The sequence below is a fragment of the Idiotropiscis lumnitzeri genome, chromosome 15, assembly GCF_059441095.1.
Source record: "Idiotropiscis lumnitzeri isolate Australia: NSW breed Sydney's pygmy pipehorse chromosome 15, RoL_Ilum_1.0, whole genome shotgun sequence".
NCBI classification, from domain to species: Eukaryota; Metazoa; Chordata; class Actinopteri; order Syngnathiformes; family Syngnathidae; genus Idiotropiscis; species Idiotropiscis lumnitzeri.
Genome location: NC_142405.1, coordinates 10,897,407 through 10,918,811, shown reverse-complemented (window position 1 = coordinate 10,918,811; position 21,405 = coordinate 10,897,407). Strand labels below are relative to the sequence as shown.

Genomic DNA, 21,405 nt, shown 5'->3' with positions numbered 1-21,405 from the left:
CAACATTAGGCGTGAAGGGGAGGATGGTGGGAGGAAGTCTTCGGAAGTGTTCGGGATTCTCCGGAAACGCACGGTCGACGCTCAAACGTAAAGCGGCGGTGGCACGAGGGAAGTTTAGTAAATCTAATAAATGGAACAATGTGAAACAACTACACAACTGTCGTTTGAAACCATTATCAGACGTACCTCTCCTGACCCCCATAATCATTTTGACAGTGTAGCCCCAAAGTAAAAAAGTAAAAAGTACAGATTTGATACTTTGACACAACTGAAAAAAAAAACCCTCTGCACAAAATAGTTTTGTGACATGAGTCACGACACATGTTTCGAGCTGGCTAGCCTTGGCTCAACTTTTACACAATTAAAATGTGTTCCCATTGCTTTGCTAACATCAACTGTCTAAAAGTGCTAAATCATGGAACATCTGGAGGAACAAAAACACTAATCATGTATGTTAGTGTGTTTTACAAATTAGACAGGAAATTATGAAATTCTTGAAGCTGTGTAGTTTTAGACTGGCACAAGACAACACTTCCACCAGTAATCATTATTGCAGCTAACAACATTAAACAATTCTCTTAAATCAGAATCTGGATGGTTCTCTTTTTCATTTTGATGACTCTGAATCTCTGTGGACTACTTCAACATAATAAACTACCCGTAAGAGCAACATTGTCACATCATATTAAAGATCATCTGAGTCAAACATTTATTATTTGAAAGACCAGAAGCAATATTTCTCAAATGCATATATACAGATCATTTTCAAAATACAAACAGTCATTGCCCCGGGCATGATATGGGTTATCCTTGCAGACCGTTGCAGGATACGGAATTATCCACCAGCACAGAACACCTTCACATTCAGCATCTAAAGTAATGTGAATCAATGTAGGGTTCGAGATGATCGCATCGATGCAGTTCCCTGACAAGTGTGTTTGTGTTTGCAACAATGGAGGTTTCATGTGAAGGTGTGTAACATTAACAAAATGTGCAAATTCACATTTTTAGGCTTGGATTGGAAGTTCAGTGTTGGGTTTCACACACTGACATCACCATAACAATGCAGTAGATTTCACACGGTAAAAGCTAGAGAATCTTGATCATTAATTGAGAATAGATGTGTATAAATATACTATGCATGTCCAGAAAAATCTAGATCCGAAATCTGAATTTTTGGTATCCATCGAGGTTTTCTTGGTCTGCCAATACTGTATATTCATACTGCAAGTAATTTTGAGTGCACAAGTTCGGTCAAGTGTCACTATCTTCCTTCACAGCTGAGAGGTGGAGAACAATGAATGCCTACCATCACTGCCATGTCTTCTCCTGCCCTACCTCTGGGCACAGGCCAGCTCTACATCACAAATGGTCTTTGGGGCATCAGAGGATAGAATTAAGGGCCCTCCCTTGTCCCGAATCAGCACGTCATCCTCGATCCTGATACCCATGCCACGGAAACACTCTGGGGCTTGCTCATTTTCTTCGCCAATATACAATCCTGAGGTAAGAGGAACACATGAAAGCAGATACTTAAGGAGCATTAAAAATAAGGGCGGCTTCAGTGTGTGAGTGGAATAGTTACTATCAGGGTAAAGTGTCACTTTATCAGCACAGGGTGCCTTTAGAGATGTAGCCATGTCATTAAAGAAAGCCGAGATTTTCCACTAAACTTCAAATTCATTGTATGAAATGGATGTCATGCTGTTAAAAAAATATTGGTCAAGTTTTAACATGAATTAAATGAAAAAAAAAAAAAAAGACGGGTACACACAAACAGCACTCGCTGACAGGGTGGACATTTTTGACCCATCTTCACATTTGATGATCACAAAGGGCACCTTCAATTAGCAGCGTGATTTCAAATTTCGGAAACAGTTTTATATCCGTCCAGATTTCATTATGACAGAGTGGACACGTCAAGCTTGACATCGTCCAACTACACACATAACAATTGCAAAACATAAGTGTAAGTATTTATTTTGCAATTCGCCACTGTTTGAAGGAAACGCATTTTAGAGACTTAATATTGTACTGGTATGTGTGTGAATCTTTGACAACTTATAGCAGTGCTTCTCAAATAGTGGGGCGGGCTCCCCCTGTTGGGGCACGGTGCCATGCTGAGGGGGGCGCGTGTGACCCTGGGGAACATGCTTTTCCCCCCACCGTACTACAATAAAGTGTACTTGCACATCCACTCCAGTAGTTGGCAGTGGCGCTCTCCTTGCCAATTGTGTGCAGTGAGTATTAACTCTAAGGTGTAAGTTTGTTTTGCAAGAAAATGCTATTATTTATAGTTGCCACGGAGAGTGGGTGGTGGGGCGGGGGCACGAATTGTATTATTTTTGCTAGGGCGTAACAGAAAATAATTGAGAAGCACTGACTTATAGCAAGATCTCAGAGTTTCTTTATTCTGCTACACAGTGACCGAGTCTGATGAGGACACCAAAGGCATTTTATTGTGATTCGACTCTAAAAGCAAAAAAATGTTAAGTTTCTGTTGAAATATGTGAGGTATTAATGACAATCATGTCTATAAGTTTGTCAAAAACAAGGCCAACAAAACACTTAATATGCATTCTGGGTCAGTCGTTGGCAATGACACATTGTTTAAAGAAACGGTAGTTGCCAGTTGCCACCAACAGTTTGTCCTATCAGGTTTTCTCCCCAAAATATAGTTAATACCCATTGTTGGCGTGCATATTATTTATATTTAAAATTACATGTATTGTAAGTAATGCGACCCTGCCAGACATTTGGCGGTGTAGTATATGGAGTCACTGATGAAAGATACATCATCTGTTTCTCCAATTTCACATGCTCACGTTTTTAGTGTTCAGTCTGACATGATTTAGTGCTGTCTTTAAAAAAAAAAACAGATCTCGGAGCTGTTTTGAATGGTGTGTCTTCAGGCTCCAAAACTCTGTTCATTCTGCTAAGATTTGGATTAAATCATAAAAAAACAAACACAAAGTGTGTTAAGCTCTGAGGTATCCCAAAGGAAAACAAAATAGGACGTTCCTACTGTCATGCTTTTACCTGGTTCGATGGTGATGGTCATTCCAGACTGGAGAGGTTGTGAGCGGGACAGTTCTGGAGTGTCATGGACATCCATGCCTAAGTAATGACCAACATGATGGGGGCAGTACCCTCTTGCAGCCTGGCAAGAGGATGAGAAAAGGCCTCAAATTATTCTGTAGAGTAGTATCTTATTGTAAAATTCTGTAACAATTACAAATATCATTGACAATTAGAACTCAGGCAAAAAAAAAATAAGACTCAGTCTCACAGCCTGTGAAATGCTAAGCAGGAAAAAGATTTTTTGTTTCTCTCAACAATCTATCTAATATCTATCACTGACAAATTATACTATAAAAAGACTTTATGCGCTGCCATGATACAAGTGCAGCATTATGTAGCATCACTCACTTGTCAGTAGATGTGTGAATTGAGAACACATCAAAAACTGTTTTATTTTATTGTGTTTAAACCTTAGATTAAATACAATTCAAAAATACAACCATCAATTGTTAAAAAGTTTAATGTACGGTAACTGAATAAATGGGCGCTCAGTATTCACAAAATAACTTTTACAATAGGGGTGTAACAAAACCGATAAGAATCGGAAAATCGGTTTTGATGAAACAGGTGAGAGCACATCGAACTAAATCGAATGGTTCCTATTTAAAACATATGTAGATACGCGTCAAATCGTCTTTCTTTGAGTAGATATATCATTGCATTGCATCTTACCGTCTGAAAGTAAGCCGTACCATATCGAATAGAAATCCCACTGACCAAATCAAATCGTTCCACTTCAAAATCGACCCGCCGTTGAAATGTATCACACCCCATGTATCAAGACATGTATCGAATCGTCTTTTATTGGAGTGATGCTCACGTCTACTTTTGGTACAGCTGGACTCAGTATGATTTGACCATCATTAAAAAAAAATCATGTTAAAAATGTCATTACCTTTAGTGCATCAGCGTCGCTGGTACCGGCCTTGACGATGCCAAGACGCTTGAGCTGTCTTGCCAACAAGGCCAGCATGGTACTGTAAATGTGGTCAAGACTGACGCCTGGGGAGCACAGAGATAAACAGGAGAGCTGGACCTCCAGGACGGCTTCATAAAGTTCTGCTTGGGGAGCGCTAAATCTGTCAGGATGGGCAGGGTTGATCAGAATGAGAAGCCAATAACAGGAAAGTGTTTTTTAATTTGAGTTTTGTAACTTACTTCCCATTCACTGGCCACGTTCGAGTTACATCACTGGCATAACCAAAATATTCACAACCGCCATCAAGAAGCACCATTTCACCATCCTGAGGGAGAACAACAAAGGTTGACTCATATAAAGCAGCCATCTCCAACTTTTTTATGCACCTTGGAACTGCTTCATGCAAGAAATGTTACATTGCCCACACAATGAAACATAAAGTGCATAATGAATAAGCATCACTCTTACACAAACACAGTGGGTGTCTTCATCTTTCTCTTCAGGTGGCAAAGCAGTTCTGAAGGCATCATTGCCTCATTAGATAGCCAGTCGCCGCATATTATATAGAGTGGGCTTGGAGAATATGAATCACCCATGATAACCCAGTAACTAGGGTTCCCGGTACAGCATTTTCTTATATATGGGACTTCCTTTTTGCTGGCAGTATATTAGGACCATCAGTCATCCCATTTTCAAAGAAACTTTCCAGAGGCTTTTGATTTTTACTCATTTTCGTTTTTGGGCCTAATTCAGAACGCATCAAGACTGTGATGGAGACAAGTGTGGTGGCAAAGACAGAGAAAGAGATGAGAAGAAAGATGATTTTTGTCATTGTTCTGAATAAATGGCCCAGCAAAACTCACATTTTTTTAAACTAGTTTTTGCATAGCAGAGTGCCACTGTTACCTTAATGATTTGGTTGTTGTTGATGTAGTGCAAAGTATTGGCACGATTCCCTCCAGCTACCACAGGCGGATAGGCCAGGAAATTAGCACCATGGATTCGGCTCTCAAAGTCAAACTGCAAATTAAATAAAATATGTTACATATTTCGGTCACGTGGTTGAATTAAACAGAATCAAGTAACTGGTGTGTTTCAGTTTATAGTGTGGTTAGGGTTAAAGTGGACAAACGTTTACTTGTCTTGCAACATTCACCAATACCAACTACTTGACCAATTGGAGCCTCATGCTTTGGGAATGGGCCAGGAGAACTGCCCATGATGACTGCATGATGTTCTATTTCTTAGAACGATGCCTTGGTTGGGACATGCTAAAATTACATTTATATGCTTAATTCTGCACTGTGAGAAAAGCTGTGCAGGCTTTGTATTAAGTTGTAAATTGCAACATTACAACTCGGGCTTAACTAACAACAGCTAAAAAGTTAAATGAAAGTGTTTTAGTTTTCCAAGCTACCTTAGCAAAAAGCACAGATTCATCCACATCGCCATGAGATAGAGCCATCGTCCTCCGAAAAGCCTGAAAGGCAAGTTGGTTTGGGTGAATTCAATGAAAAGTGAATGAATTGGAAAAGACGCAGAAGTGACTTGTTAAAATCACAGCATAAAATGTTGAACATTTGGGACACATTTACCTCCAACTATAACAACAAATCACATAAACGTTTAATTAATTACCCACCTGCGCTGTGATGCGACCTGCTTGCTGCATGAGGGCCACCTCTGACGAGCTCTTAAGAGCCCTGACTGAATGAATGAGGGGACTGATGGGGCGTGGCATTGGCCCCGCCTCCAGGACGGGACTAACATGTGCTTGGTGGAGTCGAGGGTTGGATGGATGAGAATGATCATACCACAGTGAAGAGCCTGAAGGAAGATAGCAGTAGAAAGCAAAGGATAGAGTTAAGATGCTTTATTTTGAACAGAATGATTAAAAACCAACACCTTCATCAGTTCAGTTAAAAGCAGCAGTCGATAATAGAGTAGCTATATGGTTTTGGTACAGAGCTCCCCCTGCAGGTGGGTAAGGGTACTTTTAGGCCACTGTGGTAAACGAAATCATTTTTCGATATTCATTTATGACACATGGTATGGTTTTCAAGGAAAAAGCAAATTGACAAGGCCGCTGTGGGGATATTTCTCAGTCAGCGGCGAATACAAAAAGAAAAAAGGGCGAGTGGATAAACCTCCACTTTTATTTACATGGCAATAAAGAGGCATTTTTAAAACTCGTCTCCAGGTTTTAAGATAGAGATGGTGATCTTTAGGATGCATGTGGTGAAATTTGAGAGGCTGCAAGAAATTGTATCCCCATTCATTGAAAGCATGAACATGAACTAACTTACATCCATTTTGGTAACAGAAAAGACTTAATGCTTCCCTTTTCGCCCACAGGCACAAATGAAATTATTAATATAGTTAAGAAATTTTAATTTAGTCGCAGGTTTTGGGTGTATTTATGTAATGCTTTAAGGTGCCACAAAAAGCTTGAATAATAGGAAAGTAATAATTGGTGTGAAGAAAGTATGAAATGGTACATCCCAACAGTTTAAGATTTTTTATGTTATGGAGGAATTCAATTTAGCCTGGGTAGTAAGAAGTAATGAAGAGTCTTTGCAGCATGTTTTATGTTTTTCATTTCGCTGTTAAAAATCTCATCTGGAAATTATTTGTTTTTAAGGGTGATGTAAGATAAGTGAGTGTTTTATTTGTGGAATACTTGCAGTTTAAACTACCGCCACTAATTTTCATTTGTTGCCAACAATCGGTGACAAATAAAAGCTAGTTGCATACACATGCACGCCGTCCGATATGACTAAATAGCATCATGTGCAGCTGGCTTCGCAGTAAATGTCGGCATTTATTAATCATGTACAACACTGAGCAGTCAGTGACGTTAGCTCAGATGCTTGAGCTAACAACTTAAGCAGCGTCCAAGCACATCCCTAAAATGCTGCATTCCATCAATCATTCTCTAGAAAGAAATTCAAGATGGCGAAAATGTCTGATGTTAGGACCTGCATCTTTACATTCAACCCACCTTTAAGACTTTTGAGCACCAAACCGAGTTCTTCTGTGCTGTGAACCCTCTCTATGCCAGTTAAAGCAGCAGCTCCATCCTTCCCTGATCGCGGCCCATCCCATAACTCCCTGCCAGGGTCTCTGCGAGGAACAAACAAGATGGCCTGGTCCGGTCGCCTTTTCCCATAAAGAACCAAAGCGCTGTCAGGCTCCAAGATGCCACACAGGTAGAGGAAGTCCTGGGCACATTTTTTGCAAGGGGTTGATTGTCAAAATCAACATTTGAGTCTCATATTTGAATGCTATGATACACTTCAGGCAGATTTGTGAACATTTGAAGGAAATGGGTCCAGCTCATGAAAAAAATAAATATTGCCTCCATATTTTTCAAAGTTGCATATTTTAATACGGCTGAAATGGAATCTCCAAAGTCAAAGGTCCGAGAGACTATATGATTGGGAATTATACCAGCAAGAATATGTCTTTGAAATCTTTGAACTGCAGTCATGCATGACATCACATCAGAAGTCAGCCTATTGTACCAGACCTCAATATATGTCACAAGACCAGTTCAAAGACCGACATATATTCCTTTTCACCTTCTTTTAAAAGGCTCGGGTAACAAGTAAGGAAATTATTTGATGGGTGAAGTGCGTGTGCACAGTTAAATAAGGTGACACTCCGATACTGGAACAGATTGGTTCTAAACAAAGGAAGAAGACCCACGTTTGACTTTAAAGGTTCCACTGTACATCAACACGAATGCAAGCACACCTGATTCTGGTGGAAAGGATAAGGTATGTCATTAGTCATGTAGCGGGTCGGATGGGACAAAACGATGAGCACATGAGTGCTGGACGAGGCAGACGCTCCGAGCTTGTCCGACTGGGCCTCGATGAGTGAAGCCAGTCTGTGGCGACGGAGTTCATATTCTGTTTGGCTCAGGCCAGGCGTCACCTCACCTGAGAATCAAATATATTACAGCTGACAAGACAGAAACAAGGAAGCAGAACAACACCTCTGTTGCTAAAGCGTTCTTGATTTTTCATATTGAAATTTTGCTTTTAATATTAATGTAATCCCACTTCCATACCTTCACACCGCTACTTTTAAAGTTTGTGTATTTTTATGTCTTCTTGCATAATGCCATTGTTTTGAACCACTGATGATCGCAAACAGGGAAGTGCACACTGTACTTAATGTGCTTTTGAAGTTTAAGGAGGACAAGGACGAACACTGTATTTTGTATTCAAGACAGAAAAGTTATTCAGTTACAATATAATGTGAAACAAACTTATCTGCTATTCATTTTAGGGGGTTTTGGGAATCATTTCAGTGCTTCTTTGACTTCTGCTTGTGTGTTCTCTTCCAGGCGTGTGGTCCCCATTAGCCCAACGTTCGCTATTCAAACAGCTAAAGCGGCGTAAATGCACACTCACATTTGTGCCGAACTGGAGCAATTTCACTTCCTTTTGATCAAATTCAGCAAAGGTCCAATTATCAGTTTTCTCCTAAAGATCTTTTGGTCTGGGGTCAGTTCCAAGTGATTTTGCCACTCTGATTTTCCTCTGAAAACAGTCTGGCCTGAAAATCGCTACATATTCATTGTCTCTGATCCTTACGTGTGTGGCCAGCACTATAGTTCGTCATAGTCACGAAATCCGTCATTGTGACATGGTACCATAGCTGATTAGGCAGCTTACACTGTTACAAGATACAAACAAAGGAGAAACTGGTGGTGTTGAGTGTTTACATTACATTATGTCTTTCATGTTATTCACCGCTGTAAAAATGAAAAGGAGAAGCGTTTGGAATCATAATTTAGTTCATAGATAACAGCTTCTTGTATTTTCTTCTCCTGCTCCTATTTTTTTCTTTATATTTTCTGGCAGTCAGCATGCAAAATGCTGACTCTCACTGGTCAGTCTTTGTACTATGTATCGGTAAGGGGGGAGTCTCCCAATTGTCAGGGCAGATATGAGTATAGTGTGCAGTGTTGCTGATTTCCAGTTCACCACACATTAAAAGCAGTAAGAACACGTGGTAATTTCTCTCCCTCGTCATAAGTGGGATTTTACACATTTTATAATTGGTTAAGAGGTTTAAAAATCAGTATGCGCTTACTCCAAATGGTCAAAGTATGCTATTTATTTATTGGTCAGGCAAACTTAGGATCTGACAAGTTAGACAATATTCCAAACTATTATGCTGATCAATGTTGGAATTTATATTGTCTGTGCAATTCAATGCACTATTGTAGGAAGAGAAATTGGAATTTAGCATATTAGACACTAAAAGGTTATGTCGCCTAGCTAAAGCTATTTGTGGCCTAAAGTTTGTTTTTTGTTTATTTTCAAATACAAATACCACTGAAGAGGCGACAGTTTTTTTTGTAATGATACACTAGTAGAACATATTTGATACTCACCATGTTTGATGAGGTGCGGATGAGTGAAAGGACTTGGTTGGCCAAGGTAGCGAGCAGGAACCGTCTTTGGTTTGAGGTCTCCCGGTTTCACAGAAATGTTCCGACATGGACACCACAAACACCCTACAAAGAGGGACAGAACAACTTTATTGATTTTTATTTTAAATTGGGGTTGGGCTACTAGCTGCCTACCTAAGGAGTCTAACAAAACTTAAGTGCCACTAAATGTGTGAGAAAACAACCAACTGCCACAAAATGTCCTGTCCACGACAACCTGAAAAATAGGTCAACAATCGGCACAATATTTTCAATTTTTTGGAGTTCAAAATGGCTTTTCTTAAGAGGACCTCACATTTAATGTCAATAAAATCCCAAATATTTTGCAGATCGCTTTTATATTTTCACAAGTACTGTGGACATAAGTGGAGCCTTGCATATAAATTTTGGTGACTATAGGCCACCATTTTCAGACACTAGGTGACAAGATAATGTAATAAGGTAAGCCAAGAAACAATATTACAAGGTTTGCCTCCTGCAGTGATTAAAAGAAAAGCAGGTCACGGCCGTAAAAAATGGGCATCATTAAGATGTGCTGAATGCAGACGTAAAAAATGCATTAAATCCCTACAGATTTTTTAGGCAAGGGGTGGGGGGCTTTTATTGTGCTGACATTTTTACATAAAGACTTATCACACAAGTGTCAATGTACAGTCCAATCGAGTGTCCCTTTCAATTGACTTTTTTTGTTTAAACACAAGCAACAGTCTAATAGCCTCATCGCCAGACAACGTTGAAATGGTCATTATTTCCGCCATTCTTCCTCTAAACGAGTCATTTTAAAACTTGGTTTATATGAGGAGCAACAGAGACTTTTTTTGAGTTTGTGTAACTGCCTTGCATCACAAATGGTGGGAATCGAAGTGAAAATGTTTTTGCGTAATATTTCACTAGAATAAAATGATTGTCATTTCTTAAAAATGTCCATTTATATTCCTAATGTGTCACGAATTGACACTGTGACACTATTGGGACTGTTGTGTTTTGGGTTCATAAGTATTCGGCGTATACCAACAAGACAAAGCAATGTGGACTAGTTAGAAAAAAGTGTTTTTTAGCTAACCTCGGCTCCAGCTTGGTTTTGTCAGTAGTGTGACAGCAGCTCTGAGCACACTGCCTCCGGAGGACATCATCGTAGCTGCCTCTCGGCGACTCAGGTCACCGACACATGCCGTTTACGTTTAATAAAGTGCTGTAGAACAGAGAAATTCAAGTCAAACGAATGATATTTAAAGACAACAGACAATAACCACACAAAGTTGAAGCGTTATACACAACTAAAATAAATTTCAATAACAGAGTCAGTTGACTGCTACCTTACGAGATGTGTTGCTAACTGCTCAAATTAGCATTCACGCCCCGAGTTTTGCCTTACAGAAGCTTGCCTTGAGCCAGCATGGATAGTTACGATTGGTCGATTCAAAGCTGGATTCATATCCATGACGCCATATCGACTTACAGGTTAAACAACCTGGTATCCTACAACAAACGACTAGAAACTTCACCAGCGATGACAATTTGATGACTCTAACTGAGTATAATATTCGTTTTTAAAACCCATTATTATTTAGAGCCTATGTACTACTTCTACTTCTACTACAACCATGATACTAGATACCGGTAAGACAAAGATCGGGGTGAGTTTAAGCGTCTGTGGGTTGACTGATATTGCGCCTGAATGAAAAGACAGGAACAACGCCTGCTCCAAGGAGGCAGATTTGCGACGTTAAATATCGACTGCTACGTTCAGCTTTCTCACTTTCTGTGTTAGATCTGCGAGTCCTTGCACAGGTGCGTTTCATTTCTATCATAGTATTAACTTCAATGCTTTAACGTACAATCTTTTTTAAATTTAAACTCTGGTAAATATTGCTGTATGCTAACGGGATAATGCGTCAAATGTGGTTCTTGTCTCTCGAAACTTCTGTCTCGCCCCACTGTCATTGCGCGTGACTCGCGATCTAACCTGCTTCTTCTTTTTCTAGTGAATGTGATCCTATTGAGTGATTTCTCACAAAATGTGTGTGGACATAAATAAATAAACATGCACTCCGTCCATGCACGTTAGCATGTGACGGCTAAGCTATGTAACGTTAAACGTGTATTGCGCTGAAACTTTGTGAACTTATTGTGTGGTTCGTTTTTATGATGCCACGCAGTGCGTGTTGGACGTGACAGAGAAGTATGGACGCTCGAAAAGTGGCAGAGTTGAAGGGCTTCGTGCAACTATGCGAGTCCAATCCCGCCATCCTGCAACTTCCCGAGATGGCTTTCTTCCGGACCTGGTTGCAGAGGTCAGTTGTGCCGCATAAAAGCTGACAAGTAACTGCCGTTTGTGGTGTTCTGGCTCACATACACGGTGTTCTTATTTTGATATGTAGGTCAATATTTCACTGAAAAGCAAACAAAAAAAAATGACCGCGTGCCCACCAGTTCCAGTCAACGTGCAAAACCTTATGTCCACCTGCATGAGTGTTTTTTTTTTTGTTTTTTTTAAAGGCAGTTATGCACAGTTTTGACTGAGAGGACTTGCACTACTCAACTGCACGACATAAGTCACAGCAGTGGGGTGATCCATCAATCAAGCAGTACATTTCGTTGTCCAATTAAAAGTTTTACTTCAAGAGTCCTCTTTAGCATGTGAACAGCACGATGCATGTCTTTGACATCCCAAGATGACACCAAATAATTGATCAACAGTACCTTGCCATTGTGTGGCTTCAAAGTGGATGTTCTCAGAGTGAGTTTAGCGCTACATCAGCACATTACACAAAGATACAGGGCACTGGAAGCGTCACAGAAAGGCATGGGAGGGATCATTCTTGGAATTGATTGAAATCAAACCAGTTTGTGAACAAACTGTAAATCGTTAACACATTCAAGTGTAATTTAGATGTACAGTGATTAATAACTATAATTTCACGAGAAATGTGTTTTGTGGACTATGACATGTTTTGCATTAAATTTCATGTGGCTGACAAGAATATTATCCACTCTGCAGCATGGGTGCAAAGATACCTTCCCAATCCTCCCCCAAGGGTCATTGCCAGGTAATGCAAGAATTGTTTTAATTGTATCATTTACCCAGATGTTTATAGCAGCAGGTTTGATACTTTTATTTGGTTTCTCAACAAGGAACCCATTTGTAACATTTAATAAGCTGTAAACTGAAAGAGATCAGGACTACACAAATGGAAATTACTTATTTTGGTTATGTGACATTTAACAGTGATCGAAAGAACGCTTTTCCTTGTTTCTGTTACAAAGTATTCAATATATTTTTTTAAAACGGCACTACATGCTATGAAGCCTTTTTTATTCATCTGGAACTGGGGCCAAGTAATTCCAAACAGTTCCAAACACTAGTTAGTATTTGCGCAAAACCTCTGCTAGAAATCAAAATATGTGTCATGTATTATAGATGACAATAAAGCATTTTAGCACGAACATAGCAATAATTTAATGCAACATTGAGTTTGTCTAATCTAAAAGTTTTACTCTCTCTGGCTTGTAGGGTGAGTGTCCTTGTGGTCCTCCTCCGACATCTACAGCTTCCCCACCTGAGCCCGAACCTCCTGTTCAATCTGAGAGTGAAGAGAGTGAACTTGGTAATTATTTAACCTCCATGATCCAGATTTCGGCACTTATTCATTTATTTATTTTTTGGTAGTTATCTTTCTATGCTATTTAGTTATTATGAGCCTTCTCCGATTTTGATGTTTAAAGGACTATCTGGTGAGTCATGTTCCACGTTAGGAAAAAAAAACATATTTCTGATGTAATATTAGCCTTTGTGCAATACTTTATGGTAAGAAATGTCCCTTAAAAAGAAACCACGGTGCAGTTCATCTCTGCGTTTTTCAGAAATTGATCTTGAGGGCGTCATTGAACCAGACTTGGACGATCCACAGGAAATGGGGGATATGGATAATGTTGAGGTGAACTATTCTCTTGAGCAAAGCTGCATAATAAAGTGCTTTTCATTCATGAAAATGAAAGTGTATATATGCGCATTCACTCAGGTGACAGAAGAGATGATGGACTTGGCCAATGACAAGAAGATGGAAGCCATTGATGCTCTTGGTGGAGGTTAGTGAATATTGACGTGCAAAATGTGTGAGAGCACGTTATCACCTGCATTTTGCCCAAGTCAAAAACTGTTAGTCAGTACTATGAAGCCTTGTGGAGGAATGTGACAAAGGAACCTTACAATGATCCACGATTTTCCTCATTTCACTTTGAAAACAGTGATCCTTGCTGTCATGTTCTTGTTGTCTTGTCTTATGTTGTAAGTAGATCACTGCCGCCTACAGGGCTGGAGTGGAACATTATCGACTGTTTAGTGCTGGGGTGGGCAAACTATTTGATTGGCGGGCCACAATGGGTTCTAAAATTTGACAGAGGGGCCCGGACCAGGAGCGGATGGATGGATGGAGTGTTTTGGTAACCTCACCTCATCAGAAAAAAAAAAAAAAATTTTTGTAATGAAACTGAACAAAATCATTACAACAATATTTATGTCTTTGAAAAACCACAGTATTTAGAAAATAAAACATTAACAAGGTTTATTCATTTAATTTTTTTCAGTTTAACGGGCCGCATGTGGTCCCCGGGCCGCAGTTTGCCCACGCCTGGTTTAGTGGAACGCATTTACAACTTATTTTTATAGAATTGGCTCCCCTGTGGAAAAAAAAAAATGGAGCCTCTTATCTTCCGTTCTGCAAATTTAAAATATTTTCTAGGGCCCCTTTCAGCCTTGGGTCTTGAGAACCATCCTCACTTTTCCCTCTTTTTAGGTTCCCTTGCTACTCTGCCTCTTACATAATTGTGTTTGGAATACTTCAATTAATATCTAGAGATGTTCATATAGAACTCTCATGGTGAAAATAAAATAAATGCTCCAGAAATTGCAAAAATGTTATAGTGGAAAGGAATAAATTCTGACCTCCGCCAGAGTATTTACATTAGTTGCTAATATAGGCAGGAGGAATCGTCGGAACTGTACTGAAATGTCTGCTTTGGTCGTTCCATTTTCTTGTAGGAGATCTACAGAAAGCTCTGGATCTTTTCACTGAAGCTATCAAGCTGAATCCCTGTGTGGCCATCATGTACGCAAAGCGGGCGAGGTGAGATTGCCTACATGCCAAGGTTCAAGTTATTCCCCCTGGGACAATTTGACATAGCCCTCATGTTCTGTCCTCTTTGTTAGTGTTTACATTAAGATGCTGAAACCCAATGCAGCCATCAGAGACTGTGACCGAGCCATCAAGATCAACCCGGACTCGGCGCAGCCTTATAAGTGGAGGGGGAAAGCTCACAAGTACATTTTGTCCTTCACGCTGAGGCTTCTGGATAGTAAAAATAGGATTCTTGAAACGCCCATTATAAAGATACATATGCATGTGTGACGTTTCAGGCTGCTGGGCCACTGGGAGGAGGCCGCCCGGGATCTGGCCACAACATGTAAACTGGATTATGATGAGGATGCCGCTGCACTGCTGAAGGAGGTCCAACCGAAGGTCAGAATAGTGTTTATATAAGCTAACTTATGCTCAGAAATGATCTGGAACCTTGTCGTGGATAGTTAGTATTTGGTTGGTGAAGTATAAATATTTTCAAGTGATCGCATTTTATTTGTTTCCCAAATAATTCCCATTTTCCCAGTGTAGCTACCACGTCTTCATGTATTCAAGCTCAGAAAGGGGTTACTGGCTGCAGCATCAATATGACGCTTATGTTGGTACCCTCTTTCTTTTCATTTCAGGCTAACAGAATCATTGAGCACAAGCGCAAATATGAACGCAAGAGGGAAGAGAGGGAGATCAAGGAGAAACAAGAGCGTATAAAGAAAGCAAGGGAAGAGCACGCTCGGGCTCAGAAGGTGAGTTATTTGTTTCGAAAAAATTATGAAAGGATTTATTTTATGCATACGTAGCTCGATTTTGTGAATATTATGCTGTTTCTTTTCCAATCATAAAAAGTAGCGGTACCCTCAAAACACTTCAGTGAATAGCACAGGCACATCTCCCCTTTCATTTGGGCTGGACGGAAGCCCAGATTTAGAGTTCAGACACTCCAGATACAGGAGCACGGAGAACCAATGGCTTTTGGAGGCTGATTATACGGCCATAGTAGTTCTTCAGTTTGTATTCTTAGACAAATCAATTATTGTTCGATAAAAACATAATTCAAAAGAAAGCGAGGATATTGAGTTTTCACATTGTTCCATGGATATTGCACAATAACCTCCATTAAGCACTCTCCTCTGCCTCAAATCTAATGTTAAACTTTGGAAGTGTGACTTTCAAAGTCGACACATTTACACCAGTTAACAGACTGACAATGTGGGGTTACTCTGCTGTGCAAAATACTGTAGTGAGACCCGAAGCTCTCAGGGAATGGTGTTCTATATTTAATTTCTATTTGAAATGTGGTGTATAGCGTTTCACTGCTCCTACGATGCCCAATGTTTGTCATTTTGATCGTCTTGTTTTGTACTATTGGAAAAGAACCTGTGAAAAATTCTTAAGTCAGTTTGCATTGGCACAATTTGGGTAAAGAATGCGGTACAAAACTGCGACCTTGTCAATGGTTAATTTAATATCCATCTGTGAAGGTAATGTTTTGGTACCTAGTGCCAAAGCAGTTATTATATAGTAATAAAGTGTCTTTCACCTCCCGACAGGAAGAGGAAGCTCGAGGAGGGGCAGGGGGAGGAGGAGCAGGATTCTTTCCAGGTAGGAATGAAATATGTAGTTGGTTTTAAAACAATTCAATTCTTACCTTGCACCAGTGATATTGGTTCCCGAACTGTTTGTATCGTCAAATTAATGTGGTGAAAGCTAATGCATCTTTTATGTATGTACTGCAGCTCAACAAATGAAGTGTCTCTCTTTGTGAATCCAACCGTGAACATACACATTCACATACGCTACTCACCAAAAGTTAGGGATGTTTGGCCTCTGGGTGAAATTTCAAGATGTGATTTGACACAGGTGGTGCAGGATTCCCTGGTGGATTCCCAGGCGGTGCCGCCGGCATGCCCGGTCTGAATGACCTACTGCAGGATCCTGAGCTGCTCACCGCTATGCAGGTGACTCACTTTCAAGTGGTATTTTTGTACAAACATGGTGTCATATATTTAGTGTTGTTTTGAATCTATGGTGGAAAAGTGGGGAAAATACCCAAAAGTTTAGTTGAGTTGCCCGTCCCTGGTGTACATCGCAATACAGCCCAGTGGGAATCTGACAGAATGTGCAGATTATCCAATCCAGGCAGTTTGTAATTTGAGATTTACTTTCGGGTAGTAGCCCTCTCAGTTTGAATTCAGTTGGCACCCGTAGCCAATTTATAACACATCTGAGCCAAATGCTAGTTCTAGTAACAACATAAAATTTTTCCATCCATTAGAGTGATGCAAAAAAAAAATATTTGAACCAACATCATCTGTCTTTTGCTCATTAATAACCCTCTCTCTTCCCTCCCCACCAGGACCCGGAGGTGATGGCCGCCTTCCAGGATGTGGCCCAGAACCCAGCCAACATTGCCAAGTACCAAAGCAACCCCAAGGTCATGGCGCTCGTCACCAAGCTGAGTTCCAAGTTTGGGGCTGCTGCACCTCAGCCGTAGACGAGAGATGAGATGAAGATTTTGTTCGCTGCGGCAATCTTTTGGAGGGCTTTTCAGTAAACCTTTGGTGCGCATATCAAACATTCTCAGTTGGTCACTTAATCGAATCGGAGTGCTTGTTTTTAGAGGAGCTGGGGGGTGAGTTGAAATCAAAGTTATTTAATCAGTACTAAAAGCAACCAGGGAGGTGTCTGGGGCGTATTCACATGATCTCTGTAACGTGAATTTGCTGGCACTTAACCACAAAGTTTTTTTTTGCAATTGGAGAGCACTTGCGCTCGCTAACCCATTTTTAAAGTCATTTAAAGAACAGTGAGGGTTTGTGCAGATTTTGAAACCAAACCAGTTCTTTACTTCTGTTGTCACTAGAAAAAAGAGATATGATTTCTGACCCATCTGGGAAAATGGTTAATAAAGCTCGTTTCTAAAAGACATGTGGCATTGTTTCTTTCAAACACCAAAATATGCCCTCTGAAATCCCAAATCATCCTCAAACTTATTTTACAGGAAAAAAAAAATATTAAAATCAACTTTAATAGGCACTTTGTGCAATTAACTGCCTTGCACATCCACATCCCCTTTAAAATAAAATGCTTTAGAGAAAGGCACTAACATAAAATGTGAGAAAGGGGAGCACTGTGAATACTTTCCAGATGCATTTTATTTACTGCATTTTACTTGGGCGTGCTACCATGCAATTAAACCATTATAAATTGTCCTTTCACTAGATATTTTCCAGTCTGAGTTTTACAACATTGTCACCAAAGGTCCAGTCATCGCTACTGGACCACTCAAGTGGATTATGAATAAAATACAATATTACAGCCAAGTCAGGCCCATGATCCAGCATTTAATCAGATGCTGTTCCACTAAAGGTGCTTACATTTCTCAGTTTTGGCCATCAGAAAAAAATGCTTCACTCAAATCTATTCTGTCATATTAATCTTGTTTATTTGGAAACAAACCAAAGAAAATGTACAGAAACAACTCTGGTTACAACAAGCTGAAAGGGAAGAGATCCATTGTGGGGAAAACCTAAAAAAAAAATCCACGGAGGAGGTCTAGTGTCCATACCTAGGGGGAAAAAAATAGGACTCATTAGAGTGACATTCCAACAATTTACGCAATGTCAACTTCAAAATCGCTTATTTACTCACTTCTGGAACTCCCACTCTCTGTTGTCGAGAGGGCACACCTGTCTAGTTTTGAGCCAGCGGGAAATGCAGTGGAAGTGGAAGGCATGCTGTGGACGATGAACAAATGTAAACGTGAGCATCTCAACATAAACGCGTCAGTGTCTTTATTAAAAGCATAACTCAATGAGGATTCAATATATTTTTCTCCAGGCAGAAATTGTTTTTTTGCTTCCTAGCTGGTCCGAGAAGCTTTTAATGAGACACAATATGCACTTAAAAGAATTCGGATCAGGGTGCTTCTTTTCAAATCGGTTAAACTCACATTGCAGACACCCCAGGCTACTGTGCACTCCTCAGACGTGGCAGAAGCTTGATTGGCCTGGCACTCTATACCTGGTGGCAAGTCACACATATTTTAATTGGTAACTTTTTCCCTTTAGGTAAATGACAGTTTTTAATCACCACATCCCTCACCACAAAGGTGTGATTAGTTCAAAATTTTACCTAAGTTCAACTCCATCTGTTGTAATAAAAGGCTTTCAGACAGTAGATAAATCACTTATTTAATTGAAGGGCATAAATAAATCGTGCGAATTACTTCTCTGGCCACTCCGGACAGCGAGTAACTGAAAAGTCACGTCGCCAATTGATGTATTTTTTTTTCCAATTAACACTATTAAACATGGCCTCGACAGATTCTTAAGAAGTTTAGCATCAAGGATTTTGTTTAGATGTTAAATAATGTGCAGGTTTAAAACTATTAAAAATAAATCACACTCACTATAGGGCTATATGCAACATGACATCATCTTTTCCTGTTCAGAACTTAAAAACATTAATATTTCTCTTGAGAAAAGAAAAGAAAAAAAAACTGATGTGAACTTACAAAGATCCATGATGTGATTTCGACATATAGCACAGTTATCCACAACAATATCCCAGGCCCACAGTGCCACAGCATTCCACTAGTTGGGGAAAATAAAACAACAGTTAGAAACAGCTCACCAAATTAAACACTCAATCAAAATTTTATTAAGAAGCTACAAAATCAATTAAAGCCTAGTGTGCAATTAACTCTTTCTGCTTTAATAATGTTCGTGCCATTGCAAAATGCATTATTTGAGGTGAAAATAATTATGAATGGACAGCGGGCACCAGAATAAAGTTAAGTGCCAGAGAACAGAGAGGATTAAATGGGAAAGACCTGAACCATTCTTTCATTGACATTGTCGAGAGTGTGAGATTACTCGCTACCTGATGAACTGTTGGGAAAACTGCAGTTGTTTGTTTACATTTAACCTTCAGCTGCAGCGGACAACTATGTAGATTTGTCCAAACATGGGCACTTACAGCTCTGGGCCTCCTATGCTAAGGTGAAGGGTATAGGTATAGGTAGGTATAGCTCTTCTCTGCCACAGCTTGATACACCTTGAGACCACCAACAGGCCACTGGTGAGACGGTTGACATGAGGACTGTGACAGATAACTGCAGGAATATTTCCATGTCATTGACTGTTTATTTTTCAAGGGAGGATAACATTATTGCATAAGAATTTCTTAATTTATTTTTATTAGTAGGGTGCACTGTTTTCAAATACAGTTGTATATTGTGTAAGTGTTCTAGTGTTCTATAAATGTTCAGTCTGACAAGGCACTTTTAACACATATGCAAAAAGTTAATAATGAGAGAGATGAATAAAATTATTCTCTAGTCATTTCTGAACGCTAGTTGCGACTTGTTATCAGTATCTTAAGGTGCTAAAAAAAGGCACCGAACACGTAAACACGTGTTTCAAAGTGGTGTACATATAAACATGCTTTCAAATGCTATTCTGAACAACACTATTTCTCTGTTGTACTCCACGTCTATAAAAATGGATGGACGTTCACCTAAACATGCTTCGCTTTTAGCAGAATACCCCATATATTTTGTATTGCATACGGGAGGTGGCGTCTTTAGTTTCATAGTTTATTGTAAATTGTAATAGTAAATCCACGACTCTTGGGCAAGCTAATCGCAAACTAAATAAGCGGCAGTGCAGTTAGCAACCTAGCATGCTAATTGATGCCAACGAGCTAGCGTTGATATCCCGGGGAAAGATTGGCGTTTATTCACACGCGCGTAGCTCAGTAACTTACGAAACCATACCTTCTTGACTTCAAATCGCTTCTTGCTTGCTCCGCTGTTAGAACAGCTGGGTGCGTCTACATCCATAGCCGCTGCCATCTTGAATCTGACAAGTTTATAGCGAACGTGATTCAGCGAGAGGCTACTTCCGGTGCAGAATTAACCCGAAATAAGGGACGTGACACGTTCTGAAACGTCAGGAATTGTTACACAGCCACCATCGTCATTTAGTACAGATGCATTGGTTTGAAACTTCTATGATTTTATTTAAAAGGCACCAGTGAACTTTTGCTTTAAAACAATACCGAGCTTGGTGCGTGATGTCATTCAATCATATATTTTTCTATGTAACGCCCACTAATTGCAACTAGTAACACATTTTTGTGAGCCAAACCATGGGCAATAAAAGTGACTGACGTTTAGGAGAAAAATAGAAAATTCAGGTTCCACCGAGATTTGAACTCGGATCGCTGGATTCAGAGTCCAGAGTGCTAACCATTACACCATGGAACCATGTGATGAATCCGCAACTCAATATATAAATTGATAATCACCCAATAATTATGCTCGCTATTAGTCTCCGGGAAATATATTGGGGTGAGTTGGTGAGTTTCATTTAGACACAAGTAGTGCTTTGCTGCTCACGTGACATATATAGGCAACTACATTAGCTTTTAAGGGGGTGGGGTGAATTACTCAGGGACCAGGTGCTGCGCTGGTCCCTGTAAATGGTGACATTTCACTGTATTTTACATTGGGAAAAAAAGACTCACGGCACATCACCAAACATAAATGTCACAGAAAGTGGATACAGAGGTTCATTTTGTACCTTGTGCCATCTAGTTGAAGTACTTCTGGTTCATTGGTCTTTGTCACTACACATTATCGGCATATGTATGTTGGGTGGGTGTGAGCGGGTCTTCCTTCTTTTGTTGCAATTGGGATGTTTTTATTGTACAGCACTTGGAGCTGCATTTTATGTCTGAAAAGTGCCTTATAAATAAAATTTTATCTGATATGTGGTTCCACTGTCATAATGGATCTC

At 39.9% G+C, this 21,405-nt stretch overlaps 3 protein-coding genes and 1 non-coding gene across 4 annotated transcripts; 1 reads left to right on the top strand and 3 right to left on the bottom strand.

The window, feature by feature from the left end:
- Positions 1–692: 692 nt before the first annotated feature.
- On the bottom strand, positions 693–11,131 carry xpnpep3 (X-prolyl aminopeptidase 3, mitochondrial). The gene is made up of 12 exons (XM_088316725.1): positions 10,784–11,131; positions 10,531–10,659; positions 9,411–9,533; positions 7,757–7,944; positions 7,002–7,221; positions 5,643–5,827; positions 5,418–5,480; positions 4,907–5,020; positions 4,240–4,325; positions 3,977–4,160; positions 3,040–3,160; positions 693–1,501 (listed from the first exon to the last, which is right to left on the bottom strand). Exons 2-12 carry the CDS (start codon positions 10,598–10,600, stop codon positions 1,335–1,337), a joined length of 1,521 nt encoding a protein of 506 aa, XP_088172851.1. The 5' UTR covers positions 10,601–10,659; positions 10,784–11,131; the 3' UTR covers positions 693–1,334.
- On the top strand, positions 11,090–17,528 carry st13 (ST13 Hsp70 interacting protein). Its single transcript, XM_088316726.1, has 13 exons — positions 11,090–11,258; positions 11,627–11,761; positions 12,469–12,517; positions 12,982–13,075; positions 13,332–13,405; positions 13,490–13,556; positions 14,509–14,593; positions 14,677–14,787; positions 14,884–14,986; positions 15,232–15,348; positions 16,153–16,204; positions 16,463–16,560; positions 16,959–17,528. Exons 2-13 carry the CDS (start codon positions 11,652–11,654, stop codon positions 17,094–17,096), a joined length of 1,098 nt encoding a protein of 365 aa, XP_088172852.1. The 5' UTR covers positions 11,090–11,258; positions 11,627–11,651; the 3' UTR covers positions 17,097–17,528.
- A 497-nt stretch (positions 17,529–18,025) lies between these two features.
- Positions 18,026–20,544, bottom strand: rbx1 (ring-box 1, E3 ubiquitin protein ligase). The gene is made up of 5 exons (XM_088316727.1): positions 20,382–20,544; positions 19,119–19,197; positions 18,555–18,625; positions 18,254–18,339; positions 18,026–18,170 (listed from the first exon to the last, which is right to left on the bottom strand). Exons 1-5 carry the CDS (start codon positions 20,457–20,459, stop codon positions 18,158–18,160), a joined length of 327 nt encoding a protein of 108 aa, XP_088172853.1. The 5' UTR covers positions 20,460–20,544; the 3' UTR covers positions 18,026–18,157.
- Positions 20,545–20,801: 257 nt separating this feature from the next.
- trnaq-cug (transfer RNA glutamine (anticodon CUG)) lies at positions 20,802–20,873 on the bottom strand. The gene has a single exon. It is a non-coding gene; the product is annotated as a tRNA-Gln (tRNA).
- Positions 20,874–21,405: the final 532 nt, after the last annotated feature.

Bases quoted from the DNA above. Each gene is read 5' to 3' on its own strand.
- xpnpep3 (XM_088316725.1), bottom strand. From the start codon at position 10,600: ATGATGTCCTCCGGAGGCAGTGTGCTCAGAGCTGCTGTCACACTACTG. The intron at 5,828-7,001 runs GTGGGTTGAATG...ATCTTCCTTCAG, and splicing joins GGTGCTCAAAAGTCTTAAAG to GCTCTTCACTGTGGTATGAT. The intron at 3,161-3,976 runs GTAATGACATTT...TCCTCTTGCCAG, and splicing joins GCGACGCTGATGCACTAAAG to GCTGCAAGAGGGTACTGCCC.
- st13 (XM_088316726.1), top strand. From the start codon at position 11,652: ATGGACGCTCGAAAAGTGGCAGAGTTGAAGGGCTTCGTGCAACTATGC. The intron at 13,406-13,489 runs GTGAACTATTCT...GCATTCACTCAG, and splicing joins GGGATATGGATAATGTTGAG to GTGACAGAAGAGATGATGGA. The intron at 16,561-16,958 runs GTGACTCACTTT...CCTCCCCACCAG, and splicing joins AGCTGCTCACCGCTATGCAG to GACCCGGAGGTGATGGCCGC.
- rbx1 (XM_088316727.1), bottom strand. From the start codon at position 20,459: ATGGCAGCGGCTATGGATGTAGACGCACCCAGCTGTTCTAACAGCGGA. The intron at 18,626-19,118 runs GTAAGTTCACAT...ACTTGCCACCAG, and splicing joins AAATCACATCATGGATCTTT to GTATAGAGTGCCAGGCCAAT. The intron at 18,340-18,554 runs GTGAGTTTAACC...CATCGTCCACAG, and splicing joins TAGCCTGGGGTGTCTGCAAT to CATGCCTTCCACTTCCACTG.